The following is a 20,076-nucleotide window of genomic DNA, read 5'->3' on the forward strand; positions in this document are numbered from 1 at the left end:
CATGTCATAAAGGCTTAGTCATGTCTCTTGACCAACCAATGAGCTGGTGCCCTGACAGTGCTGCGTACATAACATAGGAAGCAATTTTTTGACTTCTGCATTCTTGTGCTGAGACCCTCATGACCCAATGAAATAATTCTATTTCAAGTATTATTGCATGTTTTATTTTCATTTAAGTTTCAAGAATAATGTTTCTATTATTCATTTTCTCATAAATAAAATTGTGATGAAACAAAATGGAAAAAAAATTGCACAAGAACTCTGATTTGTGATGCCATTTGATCCCATCTAAATGCTGTGTAATAGGGTCCATGCCATGGAATTAAAGAGGCATGAATGGAATTCAGCAGACCCAAACAGAACTGTTTGAGCACAGAGCCCATGCAACCCTGGCACAGCATTCTGTTTCTCTAAATTCAGGCAGGGTGAACCACACCACCAGGCCTTATCACCACTGCAAGGACCCTTAATGAGCTGTCCTGTCACAGCCTCCATACTTTTGTAGCCTGAAGGACCCCTAATGAGTTGTCTGCGAAGGCCCACCATAAATTGGAGTAATTTATTTCCGTTTCCTGTTTGATATAAGATGGGAACGGTGGGGCTTCCGGACATGAGCCTCTCTCACCAACATGATATTATCCTTCATATTCATTCATATTCAAAGAAAATTATAATCCACTTCTAACACTTCACGAAATGGGTCTGTTCAATGTAGACTGGAATGTACGTCCTCCATTTCCTCATCCCAGACGACCACTTACATCGATATCCTGTCAGGCCTCCCACAACCGCCCCCGCTCACGCTCGCCGCCCGTACTGCCGATCCGATCCACCAAGGCGAAGAATAAACCCTCCCTTCTCGAGCGTCTCTTTGGCACACCCAGTCATGTTCACAAGCACCAACAGGCCGTCAAGCCCCGCACCCATTCGAGGAGCATGGCTCGACCAGGGTTCCATCGGGCGCGGCGTGCGAATCCTGTCCTTGGTGCAATGAGCATCGCCTCTGGTACGACAGGACGGCGGAAAACAGCGTGCCCCAGCTGCAGGCGCACGCACGGTGGTGCTGCACATGCCCTCCAAGCGCTCGCGCCGGGTTCGCCTTCCACAGGTCGGAGTAGCCACTCGACCGCCCTCGGGACGAAACGACGTCGCACAGGCTTATTCGACAGCATGCTCGGACGTCAGCGATATCATACCTCTGCAGGCGGCAGTATCACTTCTCTCCCCTCGCGGCAGGGCAATAATCGAAACCCTATGACAGGGGAGAAGCGTCCCTGGCTGCATCCGAACCATCAGAGAGCACCGACACCAAATACCGGACTTGGGGATAGGGTTGTAGGCGCTATGACGGGGGATACCGCGATGCGGAAGAAGGGAGAGAAAAGGGGGATCTGGGCGAGGGCCGTGCGCGAGCATGAGAGGGGGAGGAGGGGGAGGCCGTTGTTCACCTGAGGGGGTGGATAGGGCGTGCTAAAGCGATATGTATAACTATGTATGACACTATTATAGCTGTGTGACGTACTGTACCATACACACGAGTTGTTATTAACCCACGAAATCATGTACAAGACAAATATACACAAACCAGGAAAGGGCGCCTAAATTTGTTCGAACTAGGACAGATGGTTTAAGCTTCCGCAGGGCGGTCGTTCCTCTCCCAGCTGTCTACCGTATGTACGATCTGATCATTCCTCCCACTCGACTTGACTTCCCTCAAGCTCTTAAGGATGCTCACCTACGTCGTCACAGGAGCGAATCGCGGGCTCGGGTTCGGCTTCGCTCGGCAACTAGTGAGCCTCTCCCCTTGGGCCAAGCTGTCTGACATGTAACAAACTGGCTAGGCCGAGGAAGGGAACAAGGTGTTCGCTACCGCGAGAGATGTTGAGTCTGCCGCTGACTTGGCAGCTCTGCCGGGCGTGACGGTCGTTCAGCTCGAAACTACAGACCCGGAATCGTGCAAGGTTCTGCTGTGTGCTTGCTTTTTCCATCGGTAGCGCTTCTGATTCGGTTTGACAGAAAGCGGCTCAGACAGTCGCTGAGCTTTGCGGCGGGGCAGTCGAGTACGTACTCCCCTTTCCGTTCCCCGGATCCAGCTGATAACTATCAGCGTGCTTATCGCGAACGCGGGATACAATGGCGTGGGCGCGTTCTACGAACTCGGTACCTTTCCCTCAGACGCGGTCCTCATGGCCGAGGTCGAATCCGCTTATAAGACGAATGTGCTCGGCAACATCCTCACCATCAACGCTTTCCTTCCCCTTGTACAGAGGGGCAGGAAGAAAACAGTGGTCGCGCTTTCTAGCGGAATGGCAGACCTGAAGTTCCAGGAAGACCTGGGGTATTCTGGAAATGCGGTTTATGGGGCTTCAAAGGTAGGCCTTGACCCTGCTCATCCGTCACACTCATGTGATGTTAGGCAGCATTGAACTACGTGATCGGAAAATATGCGATAAGGCACAAGGACGAGGGGATGATCTTCGTTGCGCTCTGTCCTGGCTGGGTACGCACTTCCGGTCCCGAGGATGAGCGTACGTGGTCGTCAATCGCTCGGCAGCGTTTTGCTCATCATTGCTAGCATACTCAAAAGAAGCGCTTGCGCCATTTATCAAAATGCTCCAGCAAGTAGAACCTACCTGCAGTGGACCCAAAAGCTTGAGAAATGGGACCGACGCGTGCCTGTACGTCTTCTTGTTGACTTATCCGCTCTTGACTGATCGGCCGATAGCAACGTTATCAAACGCCTGACGGTGGAACATAACGGTCAGCTGCTTTCGTATCATGGGGATAAGAAATGGGTGTGAAGGCGCAAAGATTGTATTTCGGAGTTGGATGTGGACACAACTGTTCTCTACTATGAATGGCTGTTCCCGCCATGAGCATCTGGAAATCAGTCCTCTTAGGCACAACATATCGATGTATTTGCTTCCGTTTTGATTTTCGACGTTGAAAAGAAGACAAAGGTAGCATTTGCTACGGCATGAACCTTGTATCCACGTGGTATTCCCGCGCAAAGGATCTAACGAGCCGTGTGCTGGCGAAAAGGACTTTTTACTGCGTCAGTCACTCTTTCCCAACGACCATGTCCGTGATGCAGTGTATCCTCTCCGCCTACCAGGCGGTTGAGCAGGTTCTGCGGCCCGGCCCATCAGGGTCAAAGTGGAGACGACGGCAACTGCAAGCGTGGCTTTCCGGGGTGAACTTGCATGCACTCGATAAAGAGGTCCTAGCTGCCTTGCGACCGCCTGGACTTCGCCGTGGCAGCAAAGACAGCACATCATACAAAAAATGCTTGTCGCTTTGATCGGCTTGGCGCTTGGTGGCCGACCTATTGTCCGCCGTCGCCTGATCGGGCACGGATCATTCAACGCCGTCTTCAAGTATACCATCTACTTTCCCGACGATCCGTGGCAGCCCGTGGTGCTGGTCGCACGATTACCGATGAGCAACGAACCGGCGTACAGGATGGTGGCCGAGGTAACGGCAATGAAGTTTGTGCTCAGTGAGTGGCTTATGACGCCTCAGGTTCATGGGCTGAAACGTTGGCAGCGCGCACCCGTATCCCCGTTCCGCGCGTTATCCAGTACTGCCCCCAGCCTATCAACCCTGTGGGAGCGGCCTGGATACTGCAGACCTACGTGGACGGTGAGGCCTTGGGTGACGTGTTCAAATCGTTACCCATGGTGAACAAGGAGCGCGTCGTACGCACACTAGCAGACTACTGTGCCCAGCTGCACAAGATCACCTCGCCGTTTATCGGCTCTCTGCTCCCTGGACGTGACGACCGCGGCGTCGAGCTCTGTGTGCCGCGCGCCGACTTGGCGTGGCCCTGCAGAGGCGACGACGCCGTGCATGCGGTGTCCCGCGCATCGCCGGACGGGGGATTTCGCATCGGCCCCCTCAACAGCGCGGCGTTTTCCGACGATGTATTGGAGCTGCTGTATCCCATGCACCGATGCGGTCCTTTCTCGAAACGGTCGGAATGGATCAACGCCTGTGCAGGCCTGGGGAACCTTCGAGACGTGCCTGATCTGAAACGACCGCGCTTTGCACTCGAGGAAGGGGTCCGGGTGTATGACCATTTATGTGCCGGCGAGGGGCTGGCGGACAAGTACCACCTGAATCACGGCGATCTCTCACCATGGAACATCTTGTACGACCCTCGGACGGGCGCGCTGACCTGGATCGACCTGTCGTACACAGCCTTTCTCCCCGAATGGGCGATCCAGCTCCCACGTGACTACGACGATGACGATGAGCGCTTCATCACGTCTGATGATCAGCCACAGCCGCGGAACTATGCCGAGGACACCCATGAACGACAACGACTTCGAGCCATCTTCCGACTAGAGTTAGTCAAGACGGCGCCCGAGTTGCTTCGAGCCCATTGGCACGGCGTCGTGCTCCGCCAAGTCTGCATGGCTATCGGCGATCCGGCGGTAGGTAACTTGATGGTCTACCTGGATCGGCTGCAAAACCTTGCCGTTGAGCCGTGGTCGCAGCGTCATCCATTCTGGCGGCCCCGCGTCTCAATTCCGGTTGTAGATATGTACCCTGAACCACGCAGTCCCACATCTAACTGCTGACGTGTGCGACGGATGGGGCTAGGACGCAAACGATCAGTCGTTGATATCTGCATGCTGCCAATGGGTAATGCTCGAACAACCACCACGGGCTTACCGAAAGCCCACTCTGTACCTCTGATGCGCCTGGAGGACTAGAAGACAACAGACAATTACGAATCAATTCATACATACAACAGGCAGAGGACCCTATGGTATATAGTACCATCCCGGTATTGGGCTCCGGAGGGGAGTTGCGGGTAAATGGCCCGAGCAACCGAATCATCAGTCCAGGTGGAGAGGAAGGAGGGTGGTGGAGGTGGATTAACAACTAATAGATTATGTTGTGTATTTAACCAACCAAGGTGAATACAGTTGATATCAGGCTTCAGGAATACAATGTCACCCTCTCTCTTTTCCCGTCCCGAGATTCGCACCGTTCTCTCGACCCTCACTTGGCCTACCGCCGAAATCGCACGGGTCCAGTCCGCTCTCGGTCCATCTGTTGAGTTCATCCAATGTTCCCGCTCAGACACTTCCACCATCGCCTCGAGTCTGCCTCGTGCGCAGGTCGCCCTCCTCGCCGGAGACCTGAACGATAGCGTGCTGGAATCGAGAGAGCTCAAGTGGGTCCACTGTGACCACGCGGGATTAAACCATTCCGCTCGCCCCGAGGTGTTCGAGCGCGGGTTGTTCGTGACTGGTAGCGCAGGGCGCTCCGGCCCAGCACTTGCCCAACACGCGTTCTTCTTCGCCCAGTGCTTTGTGTACGATGTGCGGAAGATGCTCCAGCGGCAGGAGCAGAACGTGTGGGGCACGGGGGAGGAGATCGAACAGTATAGGGAGCGTGGAGCACTGTGGGGGAAGAAGTTGGGTGTGGTTGGGTACGGGTATACTGGTAAGGAGATGGCGAAAATTGGGCGTGCAATGGGCATGCATGTGACAATTCTGCGACGTTCGCATGGGGAAGGAGAGAAGGACGAGAACGTGGATGTCATGCTCTCCACCGAAGCTGGTCAAGGGATTGCGGATGGTATCCTCGCTGCCGACTTCATCATGCTCTCATGCTCGCTGTCTGACAGCACCTACCACCTCTTCTCCACTCCCGAATTCGAACGCATGAAGCACTCGTGCGTGATCATCAACCTCGCCCGTGGTGCGGTGATCGACGAGCCTGCACTGATCGCAGCGCTAAAGCAAGGCGAGATTGCTGGGGCAGGCTTGGACGTATTCGAGCAGGAACCGCTTGGGAAAGACAGCGAGCTCTGGAATATGTCAAACGTATTGATTACGCCGCATGCAACGCCACAGATGCCAGACAAAATTGAGAGGAGTGTAGCGGTGGTACTGGAGAACATTGCAAAATATCGGAGGGGTGAGGGACTGTTGAATGCGCTGGACGAGAGAGATTTGTATACGAAAGGCGCAGTACCGAATTAGAATTGAAAACCAGGTGGAACTCCACACCTTCACTAATATCACCAGCTGTTTTCTGAACGACGCAATGGCTGCCATTTCTGCACCCATGGGTACTCGAGGTACCTGCACCTTCCAGCAGATAGTTTCGTCCCCAACTGGTACACTTATACATAAAGGAGGTTCAAACAACGGTGGGTGCATCAGCTCTGTTCTCTATACCACTGACAACTCATAGACACCTACTCCTTCACATGCCACGTAAATCTAGGAAACAATATTCGCAAGAAGTTGCAGGGGCATGGAATATCAAAGCTTTCCTATGTATGCATGAAGATCCTTCCTTCGAGACGACAAGCGGTGTCCTTATTAATCTGTGGGGAGCCACTTGACTGGTGTCTGTTGCGATGCTGCCATCTATCTCACCCTTCACAAGCGTTTCCACTGCAGTCATATCAAAGAAAATCATGTTCAATTGTGAATGACTGGAGCTATATTGGGTAATTGTGCGTAATTGGGCCATCGGGATTCGTCCAGCAATACTCCCCTATTGACACCTGGTTCACACATGAGGCACAAAGGGCCTCGCAGAAAGGGTAAAGCAACACTGCAACTAGAGGAATATGCACCAACGGTCAACATTGGCAAAAAGCTGGGCGCAGCGTTCCTTGAAGAACTCAGTACCACATCGAGTGGCTGAGAGGATGATGGCCTCGCTTGTGTGCGCGCACGTTACGCTTGTGCAAGGAGGACTGGATGAAGACGCTCAAACGGTTCCCCGCGCCACACATCTCGGACGCAGCACCGCTGCAGGGCATGTTGCATTCACCGTCGGGTGTCTGGTAGGACTGACTGAGGGCGTTGCCACAATAACATTCGCCACCATACTGTATCACGGCAATATCAGACTCAGCTGCAATTCAAGTCACAGTACAACGCACCTCCGTGCCGGCAAGGATGAATCCCTTGGTCTGGCAGTACGCGACGCAGGTTTCTGTCGACATTGAGCCAGGAGCATACCGGCCAACACCGTTCAGAGCACGGGGGTTCACCGGGTCGTAGAAGCATCCGAGAGAGTCCCAGCCGCTAGTGGCTGACGCAGCGAACGTGGCTGACCCAGCTGTCACGGTTGTCTTCTGGAAAATACTGAGATCGCTGCTTCCGCCGCACATCTGCGTTGCATCACCGCCGCATGGAGTTGTGCATGCAGAATCACCCGTCGAAGGCAGGACATCACCACAGAAGCATTTGGTCCCTGCCTGTCGTGCGGGTCAGCCTCGGCACGATCCTGGAAAGACGGGTAGACATGAATGCGCACCTCAACGCCGGCCACGATGAATCCCATGTCATTGCAGTGCTGTGTGCAAGAAAGCGGCGTCATTGTGGCGCTGGTGAGCACATCAGCGCCATTAAGCACGGGGGTACCTGTGGAGTCCTCGAAACACCCAACGGACGACCATCCTGCTGCAGGCCCGGTGGTGGCAGTGGTTGTACTCTGGGTGTACACGCTGAGACGGGCGGGTCCACCGCACATCTCAGAGGCGTTGCCCTTGCATGCCATGTTGCAATCGTTCTCCGACGCCTTGGTGAGGACAGATGCATCTTTGCCGCAGTAGCATTCGCCGGCGTACTGTAATAAATAAGGGTCGGAAACGAGTACAATGAGCAAGAGAACCATCGTACCTCCGTGCCTGCAACCAGGAAGCCCATCGCACCGCAGTGGCCTATGCATGCCTCAGAGGTCATGGGAACGTCCGTGTACATCCCCGCCGAATTCAGAGAACGCGGGTTTAGGGCATCTACGAAGCAGCCGGCGTAGCTCCACCCATTGTTGTTAGGGGTGGAGGGAGCGGAAGGAGTATTGGATGGCTTAGACACCGAAGAGGACGAGGAACTCGTGGGTGCAGGGACGTTAGACGAAGCCGGCACCGAGACAACATTGGATAGCGCCGAGCCCGCTGCAGAAGATGAGGCAGGAGTTGAAGAAGATGTGGGGGCAGCAACTGTGGATGCCGTCGAAGACGAGGTTGAAACGGGAGCGGCACCACCCTTGCTGTAGACAGCGAGGCGAGAACTCGCACCACAGAACTCGGACGGATCTCCCTGGCAAGGCATGTCGCACGCGTACTGGCCCAGCCGAGTTGTATCGAGCGTGTTTCCACACCAACACTCTTGCGCCCACTCAAGTCCCGCGTACGTGAACCCATTCGTGGCACAAATGTCGACGCAGGCCTCGACCGTCATCGCCCCGTTCGTATAGCGATTGGGGAGAATACGCGGGCCCTCATCCAGTCCGCAGCCAAGCGCCGTCCAGCCAGGCACCGGCTTCAGGAAGCTAGCTTCTCCTTTGGGCAAGATCGCGGGAACTGGGCAGTTCGCGACGGGGACAGCATTCGCAGGCCCGGGCGTAACGGGATTGCAACCAGGGAGCGCGTCGAGATATCCACCAACGGTCTCTTCCACGCGAGAGGGCATGGCGCAGTCGTTCATTTGGTCCGAGGTGCGCACTGTAACTACGGGACAGTCGGACACCAGACCGGACAAATTCGTGCATTGGTCGATGGCTGATTGCAGGACGTCCTCGGCCCAACCGTTCATGAAGTCTCCGTGGAATGCCGTGCCTGTTCTGCAAATCGGGCCCAGAAAACAACGAAATCAGTAAGGCTGTTACCTTGACTCACCCCTTCCAAGGCGCAGGCACGCTGCGAAGGAAACAGGGGGAGAAGAGAGGAAGCGAGACGTACGGGTCACCGCAAGACAGCACAAATGGCGGCGTGTCCGTCGGCCAGGGCCAGAAAAGAGCGATATGCCAGATGACCTCGTAGAAAATAGAAACCAGCCGGACGGGGTGAGTAATTGGGCAATCGCCGTTGTCCATCCCGGAGGGATATGCGACATGCGACATGTGATCAGGAGAATCAAGATTGACGCCATCCCAACACCTACAACCCAATAACGGGTCAGCATGAGGTATTCAGAAAAAGAGGGAGGATCGAGCTACACTCACGAAGGGAAAAAGATCTGAGTCCTCAGTCCATCCGGGCAATTTTTTGTTGGGAAAACATTCGTCTGGTCGCTCGTGCCGCTGTAGTCAAGGCAGACGAACGACACAGCTTGCTGTGCCAGCGTATCGGTGTAGGAACGTAGATTCGGGTTACCAGCGAGCATACGGAATCCCTGCATCGAGGAATATCAATGTTAATGTTAATCTAGATGTGTGAGGCGTCAGAACGCACAGGTGGGAAAGCCTTCAAGGTCGTGTTGTTGGAATTGTACCTCTGCAAATAGTAGACCGTCATCGGGGAAACCAGGGGAACTTGGATAAACGACCCGTTCGCGGCCTGCTGATGCAACGTCGGCACCCAGTAATTCGATCTTGATCGCGGTGCATTGTGAGCGAAAGAGAAAGACAGACAGACATGGCCACGCACAAGTCCTCAACGATCTCGCAAGTCGAGCACGTCGATGCACGCGCATCATCGTAAGTCATATTGAAGTCGAACCCATTGCCGCCAACTATATTGTGTAGGTGGCTAGAGGGTTTGCCGGGGCTAACAATACTGTGCAATACAGACATCAGCATATCAATACGAAAGGGGATCACGTTAGCTATCCGTGTGGGTATGCCGGGATAAGGTGGCAGAAGAAATCACGGCAACGCGAGGGAAAGGCAGGACGTACGGGTCAGCACGCTCGATGACCAAAGAGGAGCCACATCCCATGCGGAAAAAAGCAGCCGCTGGGCGAGCGGCGAGGGCAAGTAAACCCAAGAGACCGGTGTGTATCCCGCCGGAAGAACGCATAGCTGGCGATGGGTTATGCAGGGTGCGTGTGGGTTGTTGTTTAGTCAAGAGGACAAGTGAAAGTGTGTGTGAAAATGAGTGGAAGGAGAAAAGAGAGTGGGTGCGCGAAGCGACTGCGAGAGAGAGGAGGCGGCTAGGCCGTATAGAGCGGGGAAGAGATAGAAAAGAAACGGGGCATGTTGCTCGAAGGTAGTGGTTGCGAACTGTTTTATACTTTGGCGTCAGGAATAGCTTCGTAATGTTCCGACATCACGTGATGAATTGCATGGCAATCAGAAGCGCCCGCGTGGCATCAGGGTAGGCTGGGTAATAGCTCAAACAGCGGGACTATCTCCATCTTACCCCTGGCCCTGGACGAACTGAAATAAATGGCTCTTATTATGCGCCTACAACTCTCCCCTTTTCCCCTGCCAAGACTACGGAACCATCGGTCCGCAAACCCCTCTTAACCACCTTGGGAACCCGCTTGTTCTGACACAATAGCTACTGTATGCCTCGCTATCGCCATGGGATTCGTGCCCGCTGCATACAAAAACATTCGACACATCAGTCAGCACCACCGACTGCCCACTTCCCCATTCTTTCCCTTCGAACCTTCGAAGACGCAGAATGAGTTCAACTCAGTGACGGCCATGGCGACCATGGAATCGGCGACCAATGGATAACAACGCACGCTTGTCCCGTGCGCTCATATTGCTGTCGCACCCGCTCAATCTCTGCGTGACAGCTCTGAAAATGATGAGGTATTTCCTGATTCGAACCTTTCCTTCAAAGGACACTCCAGATCCGTGTCCGCGAATAGTGCAAAAGTCGGACAGGAGAGGACGTTGGACACAGACGGAAGTCTCAAGTGCCAGAAGAACTTGCTGCATCGGTTGTTAGGGTAGACAGAATCACAAGAATGGAATATGATATCGTTGGGAAGTGTGTGGACTATTCTATTATACATTCCGGTGCTGATAGGATGTGAAAGACCATTTGAAAGGGTAGGCAGGAGAACAAGGGGTACAGAAGACACACCAAGTTGGGCAGTCTTCCTTGAAAAAAAAAACAGTTTATAATAGAGAAAGGCAGAAAAGGGCAACCAATGCATGGGTAAGTGCCTGGGCCGTGTCTATGGCCGGTACACTTTCATGATGCCTTCTATCTGGGTTCTACAAATGGGACACGGCGCCCCCCGGATGGCCTGAATGATTACCGGAGCATCGTGCCAAAGGGTATGGGTAAGACGCATGGCACATCGTCTGCAGCACACCAGATGGGCACAAGGCAAGAACAACGAATCGATGTGGGCTGCCAAACAAACACGACAGCTGTTGTCAACGGAGAATGTCGCAGAGGGAATGTCCGTAGCATCCTTTGCCAATTCTTCAAATGTCGATTCTGGTTCCTGGGCATCGTTCGCTGGCTCCTCGGCTTGGAACATGGCTTCCATGGGACTGACGTAGGAAGGGTCATCTCGAATTTCTTGGAGAGTGCCAAAGGCACGCGCGAGGCGGTCGCGGAAGAGATCGCGCCGACGCAGCTGGCGCTCTGTCAGGCCTGCACCAAGGGATATTGTAGAGGATGCAACAGTTTGTGACGGTTGGAAAGTGGCATTATGAGCTGACAAGGTACCATCTGGCACGATACGTCAGGAAAGTGAGAGCAACAGAGGAAAGACGTAGACTAACTGTGATCTAGACAGCTCGAACAATACCCAGCGCCCCTGAACCCGTCCGGCCTCCATCCAAGACCATCGCGGTACGCGTAGTAGAACTCTGTCACTGGTCTCGAGTCGCTACATGCGCAGCACACGGGTCTAGACAGCTGGCAATAGTTGTGTCCGCAATTTTTCGATGTGGAATTATCGGGGCGAGTGTGCGAGTTGACAAACGTGCTGGTTGCCTGAACTTCAGAATGCGGCCCTGAAAACGCCTGTGCCAATTGTTCTCGCTCCTCGGGAATGGATATGACCGCATGCGGATTTGGGTTGGTGACTTCAGCAACCGACTCGGGATCATCATCGGAAGTTTCAGCAGGTTCTGGCAATGACTGATTCTCTTGCTCCTCATCGGTCTCGTCAAACTGCCCGTGGTCAGTATCATAGTAATCTGGTTCGTTGATCGGGTCAAGTTCATCAAGATCTGTCGGCGGCGCTGCTCCCAGTCAATATTTGCTCTATCACTGCAAGGATGATACTCACGACGGCAGGACGTGCAGTAATGCGCATCCCTCCTTCCTCCGCCCACCCATCCCCTGCCATCGACATACACATAATACCGAGTCGCTTGTGGGCGTCTGTCTGAGCATATGCAGCAGAGAGGTATCGAAAGTTGGCAACCGTTATGTCCACAGTCCTTGGGCAGGCGGGAAGGATCGAGCTGCATTGACGTGCGAAGAACGGGGAGGGTGGCAGGGGTTGAGGCGGACGTGGGGGCGTCAGATACTTCAGTGTCAGGTGGTTCAATGGCATTGGGAATGGAGATGGATGCCCTTTGTTCCGGACCAAGGATGTAATTGACGGTACCCAGCAACGCGTTCAGCCTGCCGTCCAATCCGTCCACCTCCCTCCTCGCTGTTCCAATCCTATTACACACCTCTCTGAACAACGACACTGAATCCTCCTCATTCATCGGCATAGGTGGCACATCATCAAGGGCAGGTATGTTGGTCATGGTTACCCTGCGCCGGAGGTTCCAGACAAATCGCGACGCGTTGGAGTCGTTGATCTCGAGGTAGGTTTGGACGAGAGTGGAAAACGACGAGCTGATTCTTTCGACAGTATCAGAAAGTGTCTGCGCGCGTTCGTTCAGACGGTTAAGAACGTCTGTATCTGGGTACATATGAGCTGAGGCTACTGTCTAGGGGAAATAAACGCACCCGAATCCTGTGTCAGACTCGCGAGCAGTTCGGCAACACCTTCCACAATCCCCTTGACCCGCATAGTTCGTGTTCGATTCTCTTGTAAGAATTCATCCAGGACCTGCAACGCCTCTGCCGCGCTGGCTTGGGGCATGGAGATGTGCACAGGTTGTTGAGCCCAAGACGCCGCCTGGCTTGAAGTGCCGGATATCGACTGGGTGACCTTATCTGTCTTCTGCATCAGTGTGCTTCCCTCATTCCGATGCTCGACACATGCCTCGACAAAAGCGACAACTGCTGGGTTCCGCGTCGGGGTACCTGCGTACTCTGTAGCACACTGTCGGTCTATCAGCGCGTCGAACACACATTCCTGAGCTTGAACACACAGCAGCACAAGCTGGACGGCTCTGAGCCGCAACACAAGTCTCTGCAGACAGGGCAGTTATGATACCGCCTGGTGGATATGTCTTTTATCTCAATAGAAGACATCAGCTAGTTAAAGTGTTGTCATGGTAGAGGAAAGGGATGTCGAAGGGGAGTGGGCACATTCAGCCTGACCGCCGTCAGGGTCGGTGCTTATCCTCCTCGAAGCGTAGGCCCCTCAGACTGTTGACGAACACAACTCCTTGCCTTGCCTTGCCTAGCCTAATCCTAAGCAGCAAGCCACCGTCGCCTCCCCTGCGCATCCGGGGATCCATATAATCGGTCTCCACAGAAAATCGTGCGCTTCGAGCAAGCTGAATCGCTGGCAGAGGGTGGTAATGTGCCCCAACGAAGCCATCGATCACCAAGCACATCGTCCGAGTGCATCGATGTGCCTAACGCTGACTTGCAATCGCATCTCCAGTCGTGTCTGCGCCTAATGTGAGTCGATTTCCGGCAAGCATTGATCTCATACGTCACGAGGTCAGATAGGGGAGCATTCCTGTTCGACAGCATATTTCATCAGTCTGCCGAAGAGACTGAGTTAGAACCAAGCGTTATATCAAAACTGTTCAAGCTTGGTCAGGAAAAGTAAGCAAGCGCATGCCCACCCTAGGACGCCCGTATTCATTGTACGCATTGTGCCGGAAGCATGCAGACGACGGCAACCTCAGGTGAGGTGGGGTGCCTCCTTTCTGTACACAATACTTATTAGGCTTCGATTCAGCTGTCATGATGAATTGGACAATCGTTTTATTAAGTACATCGTATATGATACACTGCTAGATGCCGATGACCATCCTTTATATCATATATCAAAAGTGGCATCAGCCCTGCACTCAGATTCATCATCACTCCCCAAATCAGAAAGAGAGAGCACATCTTCGTCTATCCCGTCCTCACCGTTCGTGAGCAACGTGAATCTGGAGGTTGCCCGTGAAGGCGCGCGGGAAAGTTGGGATGCGTCGTCCTCTTGTGGTGGTTCGCAACCCCAGTCGTCGTCCTCGGATAAGGGTGGACAATATTCTCCCTCTTCATCATCGTCATCGGATTGGGGGGGATAGAACGGGTAGTGATCGTCAGGCGCTCGTAAAGTTGGTAATGGAGCCAACGATGTCTCGTCTCCCATGATGACGGCCCTGACAAACATCTCCGGTACTTTTGGCAGATCCACCAACGGAAGGGAGATATATCTCTCCGGCTCCGGACCCGCCCTCACGCCGACGTCCAACTCAAACGCGACCGCATCGTCCCATCTCTGCACGACCTGTCGATACCCTTGGACAGACTTGCACACCATGCAGAATTTGGGCGGGGCCTTGGGTAAAGGCCGGCGTTGCCATGTCGCCGTCTCCTCCCAAATGGAGGAGGTTGTTCACCCTGCACACGCAGCACTCCGTACACGACCGCCCGCCGCCGCGGACGGACTTGCAGCTGGATCGGTGGAAGCAGGCAAAGTGGTTGAAGCTGTGTCGCGGGGGTGGGGGGGGAACATTGGTCCGCCGCGGGGTTCGGTTCGGAGCAAGAGGAAGATCGTGAAATGTCGCTATGAATGATGAATCGGTGGTGTGTCCCCCTCGCTCTATATCTGGCTCAGTCATAGTGTATGTGGGTGTGAGATGAACTAACTCTTGCACGCTGGACAGTACCCAAACACCGGCCTACCCTTGACTGTGACCAACCCTCGACCATCGATATACACCGCTTCGTTGCCATTGACAGGACGTCTGTCCGCACAGACACAGCAGACTTCAATAGTAAGGTTGCAGTAGTTGTGACCACAGATCTTCGAGGTTATGTCCGCCATAGATGTGTGATAGTGGGACTAGGACGGATAAATTGGAGAGAAATCCGACGTGTCGGACGACGTTTTGAGCGGCTGGGCAGATAAGCGCTTGTCTTTTTGCTTGGTGGGAAGAAAGTTGGGATATCCATATTGCCCAAGCTCGAATAGTTATAGTGATCACAAAAGCACTGCAGGGTAAACAACAACAGCCTCTGTGTGAGCAAATATGACTCGCAAAAGGGATGGAAAGGTTTGCCCTGGATGACCTGTGCTGACTGCAACAGTAGTCAATACTACTGTCCATGTCCTTGAAATAATCCACAACAAGCACAACTAAATGGATCAAATTCAAGAGAGGTATCGTCAATACATCCCCGCAGTATTCCGGGTTAAATTCTCAGCAGAACGTCGTGCTTCTTGGGACCGACCAAAATTCCGAGCTGCTCACGTTGATATTGACAGGATGTGCAACAGGAACGAGTGAAGCACATCTCCGCGAAAAGGGATGCAGACCGGGAATTGGATGGTGCGTCCTTTGCTTTCTATGTTGTGCCTTGTGATGCTCACGTCCAATGGAGTAGACAACCCGCGCCAAATGCCTTACAGGAGAAGGAGGACATCAACGGTCTGCCTGACCTCCTTTCATCTCCCTGCTTGCTCACCCTACACGCCAGATCAAGCCTCTGCTCATGTCGGACGGGATGAGGATGAAGCTCCGTCTGAGAACTTCGCGTACACGAGGTTGACTCCAATTCATGTATGTACCCTTCCTCCTCTCGTCTAATTCTGCGCCTGTCCACTCTACACGAGCTCCTGACATTCTCTCCACTCCAGCCGCAACCGTCAAATTTCGGCCTATGTCATCCATGTCGTTGTCGTCCATCACGGCACGACCGTTTGGTTCTACGTGCGCCTCCCTCGCCCTCTTTCCCTCGACTGGGGAACCACGCGCACCAACAAAGACGTCAAGTGCAAGTGGAGCACTTCTGTTGAGGCTCGCGTGTTGGTACCGCAATGAGCAGATGGACAATAGTTCGAGCGAAGAGAGGGTATGCTCGATTGCAAGGTACGCCTTGTACCAGCTCATGCTGTCGGCCGATCCTAACACTCCTGCGGATCGACTACCTAGTAAATACCCATGCCTCGATCTACTGGATTCCAAGTGTCGTCTGACTGTCTTGTGCATTCCGATGTCGCACATTATGTGCACTCGAACGGGCTAGGACATTGTTGCCTGCCTCCCATGATCCTGCGAAGGCTCGCAAGAGCAGACGAATGAAGAACAAAGGACCACCTCGCGATGCAACCTTCCCGGACTTATCAGCGGGTAATATTAATATTTCCAGACCAACCTAGCTTGAGTTCCTCGATGCTGTCGAAATCTGCGTCGGACCTCCAGCTCTTCCTCCCAACCGTCGGTTTGCACGACGAAGTCAGGAAGCAGGGAGATTCAACTTACCCACATATCCGACGAAACAAGCACGCTTAACAAAGATATTATAGAGACGCGAAACCCGCCAAAACACCGCTTCCTCGTAGGGATACACCCGCCCGCGAACACTGTCCACATTCTCTCGCAGCCAGAAGCCTTGGCTTCTTCGACTCCCAGCGCCTATGTTCTCATTCAACCTGGAAATGCACGTTATTGATGGGGGATCGTGAGATAGTTATCGATCTGATTGATCAGATGTCTCATGGACATGGGATATACGTGGCACAGCGTTGGACAGGGAGACATCAGGAAGCCGAGGTCCGGTTTCTTATCTCCTCATTGGTCTGTGGTCAAAGGTCCTCTGCGTGCGTTCCTTCTCCATGTGACTGAATCCGACCATATCTGACTCAATCCCATGTCAATAGCGCACTAAATTACGAGTACATTTCCTGGTTCCTCCCGAAGTTTCGAGACGTCCTATTATCGATTCACGGACCGTGGCGCGGGGCATGTCGATGCAAGATGTGGATCGTGTCCTTATGGTGGGGAGCTGCACAAACTTTGATATTTATTGGATTTGTGATATTATGATGAGTGCAGCAGGTTGTTGTGCGATCAATTGAAAAGAAAGCTATAACATAATGCCTGGCTGTCCTAAAAGTCCGGCATATGCTAGTTAGAAAGACTTTCAACCTCCAAAACAGTTTCGTCCGACGCATGTTCTTGTTCGTGGCGAGCAGTTATCTTACGGAGAACCCTCAGACAAGTTCTTTCCAGCATCGCCAAAACTTCCTGCTCCTCCATGTCCGAAACACCAAACAACCAGCAGGGACGATATTCTCCCAGCCCCTCGCATGTGCGTGGCCGCTCATTGACTGAGAGGTTTCGCCATTCACAAACAGAGCAACTACTCCTGCCAGTCCATGTTGTCGTATAGGCGTTCTGGTCCCCAGGTTATCGCTACACAATGTCCCCATCGAGAGACTCACCTTCAACGAATCCCAAGCAATTTTGTCCTCCCGCAGTTTTCCATATAACACACAGCGCTGATCGGCATGTCGGCACTCTGTTTGACACAAGTTCGCACTTGCAGCGTCACGGCAAATTTCGTGGACCACGCCCTCGGCGTGAAAGGTTCCTGCGATCGGAGATTGAATGCTATGTTCCAAGAATCTTTGCAACCTTTCGCTAAGTTGTGGTGATAATTTGACGTGTGCTGAAAGATACTCCAGAATTTTCTTCACTCGTTCAGAATCGAGACGCACGCGCAGCGATGAGTCCATTTGGCCCTGTATCAAGACAGTCGTGGCATCCACAGGTATCTTCTTCACTTTGGGAGGCAAGGAGTTGTAATCTGATGCAAGGGTACGCCCTCCTCAGACGCAGAACGATATTACTTGCATACTCCTCTGAAACGGAGAACAAGACATGTCTCGCTCAATACTGTCACCTGCAAACGCGCAAACACGGTGGGAAAGGGTGTTGAAAAACACTGGCCGAGCCATACGTACCGATCTGAGTCCAATAGTGGTCACAAGAATCGACACCGGATCCGTCATGATATCGGCAACGTGTGGTAGGTACAGCGGGAGACCTGCGCAAGCATTTCTCAAGATGCTGCGCAAGGCCGATCTTGGGATCGGTGGTGAGTCTTTCCAAAATGCCATACTACAGATACCCATGACAAGAGCAAAGCTGTTCAGAGTCTGTGATCCATGCAAAGCTTGACAGAACCTCCATATGCACAAACAGCTTGCGGAACAAAGACTCGATCTTGTTCGTCCCCTCACCGTGGACAAAGTCACTATAGGTGCGTGACGGTGAGGTGTGGCGCGAATGATATTCTTCGAGCCATGCGCAGTCACAAGTGGTGTACGAGGTCGGGTCGATCTCGGGACAGTCCGAGAAGTAGATACGGCAACACAAGTCCGAGATCTGCTCTATCAAGATAGACAACACTTTGGCCCATTGGCGATATGTGCGAGGAGCAAGCACGCCGACAGTTTCAGGTGATACCGGATTCTTCACTCGTCCTGAGTTGCCAGAGGTCGCTTTGGGAATACGATGAACCAGCAGAAGCTGTGACCAAGCAGAAGCAGTTTCGTGATCTCCCTCAGACTTTGCAACTTTTTCGTGGTGCCTGATGAACGTCTTTCCCGCAACTGGGATAAAAAAATAGCTTCTCTGATCCAGATCGGTCTGCGTCCTCGTTAGGAACCCATTGGAGGAGGATTTCGTTCACGGGCTGCAGGTACTCATTGCGAAGGGTAGAAAGGCAGCGAACGACAACCGGAAGCAGGTATCGGAGTAAGTACTTAGAGCAGTCCCTGTCATTATGGTGTTCAGAAAAACTTGAAAGAGGGAGAACAAAAGTCGCACCACGCTTTGCTCTGGATGATGTCGTCGTTTTCCTCCATCCGAAACTCCGATTGGAGGGTTTTGAGAACGTGTGCCATTACATCTTGCCTTGTGGGGGTGGAAGAACTCAGCGCACATCTACCCCTGGCGAGGATCCCGAACAGAGCACTTGGAAAACCATGGCTCACGGTCCGAGAATACCAACGTCCTTCATCTTTTTTATCTTTTGAGCCGCACTGGTTGGTCCTCTCGAAGTTATATTCCACCGCATACGACCAAGTTGTGCTGACGAACCATCCGATATACAACCTTGATAGATTTGTTAGTCGAGCTCTGCTCTTTAAAGGCTCACCCGAACCAGAGTCATGAAAAGATCCGTCCTGTGATTTGGTGTAGCTGCAGAGGCTGATGTCCAGGAGAATGATTCGAGGACCATCACCAGCAGAAAGCGCAAGTCCGGAGCAAACAGTGCGACCTGCTCGACCATCTGGCCACAACTGCGCTAAACGGGTGTATGTGCGCATCACCCTCGAAGCCGGATATCGCTTGCGACGGTCCTCTCGGACGGTTTCCTCTAGCGCGTCCAAACCATCGGCTGAATGCGCTCCCTCGAGCCATGCAAGTATTGCTGACAGGAGGACGATAGCTTCCGATCGTGGCAGGGCATTCAGTGTCAATGTATCGTTTTGCTTCGGGTCATTTCCGATCATGATCACAAGATGGATCGGTTTGAAGGAAAGAGAGGGTGAGATGGAGAGAGCCCAGCGGTTGAAAAGAGTAAGCGGGACACCAGCACAAGACAAGTCACGTCTGAATGTGAGCAAATATGACTCGAATATACGGAGGCAATTGTCTTGAGGTCGTAACCAACTGGCCCGGGAGTGCGGATGCCCTATACCAGGCGCGCTAGGACAAGTACCGGAACGGGAATCATTACGGTATTCTATAAGGTTAGCACAGCCTCATAAGGAAGGATTGAAGAGAGTTAGCAGGCTTGCTTTCCTGCTCCACGTTGATGAAGGGTCCTTTCTACAGATAAGAGCTCCATGGCAAGTTCGATCGACTCTAATCGCAATGGATGACCAATGATTCTGTGCGGATTTCCGTCGATTGCGAGTCTCGTTATTATTGTTGTTGGTCTGATTTGGGTGTTCCACCACAAGTGAGAACCCTAGTCGGATGCTATGTAGCTCCGACGGCGAACCTTGCTTCGGACTTAACTAGACGACGCGCAGAGAGATGGGCCGCAACCCCTCTCCTCGTCATCATCCGACCGTCTCTACCTCTGTGGTAATCAATTCCGAGACAAAGTTTCGGGCATTGTGAGCCTTATTCTTACAAAAGAAATAAATAAATCAACGTTTACTAACGTTTTACTAGTTCTTATCCAAATGCTGACCATGGACCCTCCTTAGGCGATCCATGACATCGTTCACCGGGCTATGAGCCCGCTGC

At 53.0% G+C, this 20,076-nt stretch overlaps 8 protein-coding genes across 8 annotated transcripts; 3 read left to right on the forward strand and 5 right to left on the reverse strand.

Annotated features, from left to right (window-relative positions):
• Positions 1 to 777: 777 nt before the first annotated feature.
• On the reverse strand, positions 778 to 1,570 carry DACRYDRAFT_25212 (uncharacterized protein). Its single transcript, XM_040774061.1, has one exon. The coding sequence runs from the start codon at positions 1,560 to 1,562 to the stop codon at positions 1,293 to 1,295; it is 270 nt and encodes an 89-aa protein (XP_040623976.1). The 5' UTR covers positions 1,563 to 1,570; the 3' UTR covers positions 778 to 1,292.
• A 94-nt stretch (positions 1,571 to 1,664) lies between these two features.
• On the forward strand, positions 1,665 to 2,897 carry DACRYDRAFT_25213 (NADP-binding protein). Its single transcript, XM_040774062.1, has 7 exons — positions 1,665 to 1,790; positions 1,842 to 1,961; positions 2,017 to 2,060; positions 2,108 to 2,372; positions 2,417 to 2,528; positions 2,576 to 2,678; positions 2,726 to 2,897. The coding sequence occupies exons 1-7, from the start codon at positions 1,728 to 1,730 to the stop codon at positions 2,799 to 2,801; spliced, it is 783 nt and encodes a 260-aa protein (XP_040623977.1). The 5' UTR covers positions 1,665 to 1,727; the 3' UTR covers positions 2,802 to 2,897.
• A 388-nt stretch (positions 2,898 to 3,285) lies between these two features.
• Positions 3,286 to 4,701, forward strand: DACRYDRAFT_112043 (uncharacterized protein; the record flags this gene model as incomplete). The annotated part of the gene is made up of 3 exons (XM_040769336.1): positions 3,286 to 3,499; positions 3,547 to 4,538; positions 4,606 to 4,701. 3 exons carry the CDS (start codon positions 3,286 to 3,288, stop codon positions 4,699 to 4,701), a joined length of 1,302 nt encoding a protein of 433 aa, XP_040623978.1.
• Positions 4,702 to 4,958: 257 nt separating this feature from the next.
• Positions 4,959 to 6,012, forward strand: DACRYDRAFT_119571 (D-isomer-specific 2-hydroxyacid dehydrogenase NAD-binding protein; the record flags this gene model as incomplete). Its single annotated transcript, XM_040770824.1, has 1 exon — positions 4,959 to 6,012. The coding sequence occupies one exon, from the start codon at positions 4,959 to 4,961 to the stop codon at positions 5,997 to 5,999; it is 1,041 nt and encodes a 346-aa protein (XP_040623979.1). The 3' UTR covers positions 6,000 to 6,012.
• A 640-nt stretch (positions 6,013 to 6,652) lies between these two features.
• DACRYDRAFT_59558 (WSC-domain-containing protein) lies at positions 6,653 to 7,653 on the reverse strand (the record flags this gene model as incomplete). The annotated part of the gene is made up of 2 exons (XM_040775569.1): positions 6,653 to 6,862; positions 7,294 to 7,653. 2 exons carry the CDS (start codon positions 7,651 to 7,653, stop codon positions 6,653 to 6,655), a joined length of 570 nt encoding a protein of 189 aa, XP_040623980.1.
• Positions 7,654 to 7,710: 57 nt separating this feature from the next.
• DACRYDRAFT_91746 (WSC-domain-containing protein) lies at positions 7,711 to 9,778 on the reverse strand (the record flags this gene model as incomplete). Its single annotated transcript, XM_040777022.1, has 7 exons — positions 7,711 to 7,774; positions 7,801 to 8,601; positions 8,720 to 8,917; positions 8,983 to 9,152; positions 9,212 to 9,350; positions 9,407 to 9,535; positions 9,657 to 9,778. 7 exons carry the CDS (start codon positions 9,776 to 9,778, stop codon positions 7,711 to 7,713), a joined length of 1,623 nt encoding a protein of 540 aa, XP_040623981.1.
• A 1,194-nt stretch (positions 9,779 to 10,972) lies between these two features.
• On the reverse strand, positions 10,973 to 14,345 carry DACRYDRAFT_112046 (uncharacterized protein; the record flags this gene model as incomplete). The annotated part of the gene is made up of 8 exons (XM_040769337.1): positions 10,973 to 11,022; positions 11,081 to 11,398; positions 11,452 to 11,916; positions 11,964 to 12,062; positions 12,114 to 12,593; positions 12,641 to 12,959; positions 13,009 to 13,089; positions 13,926 to 14,345. 8 exons carry the CDS (start codon positions 14,343 to 14,345, stop codon positions 10,973 to 10,975), a joined length of 2,232 nt encoding a protein of 743 aa, XP_040623982.1.
• Positions 14,346 to 15,215: 870 nt separating this feature from the next.
• Positions 15,216 to 16,888, reverse strand: DACRYDRAFT_25217 (uncharacterized protein). The gene is made up of 6 exons (XM_040774063.1): positions 16,689 to 16,888; positions 15,961 to 16,628; positions 15,661 to 15,897; positions 15,506 to 15,583; positions 15,413 to 15,456; positions 15,216 to 15,357 (listed from the first exon to the last, which is right to left on the reverse strand). The coding sequence occupies exons 2-5, from the start codon at positions 16,030 to 16,032 to the stop codon at positions 15,451 to 15,453; spliced, it is 393 nt and encodes a 130-aa protein (XP_040623983.1). The 5' UTR covers positions 16,033 to 16,628; positions 16,689 to 16,888; the 3' UTR covers positions 15,216 to 15,357; positions 15,413 to 15,450.
• Positions 16,889 to 20,076: the final 3,188 nt, after the last annotated feature.

This window comes from Dacryopinax primogenitus (genome assembly GCF_000292625.1).
Source record: "Dacryopinax primogenitus strain DJM-731 SS1 chromosome Unknown DACRYscaffold_24, whole genome shotgun sequence".
NCBI classification, from domain to species: domain Eukaryota; kingdom Fungi; phylum Basidiomycota; class Dacrymycetes; order Dacrymycetales; family Dacrymycetaceae; genus Dacryopinax; species Dacryopinax primogenitus.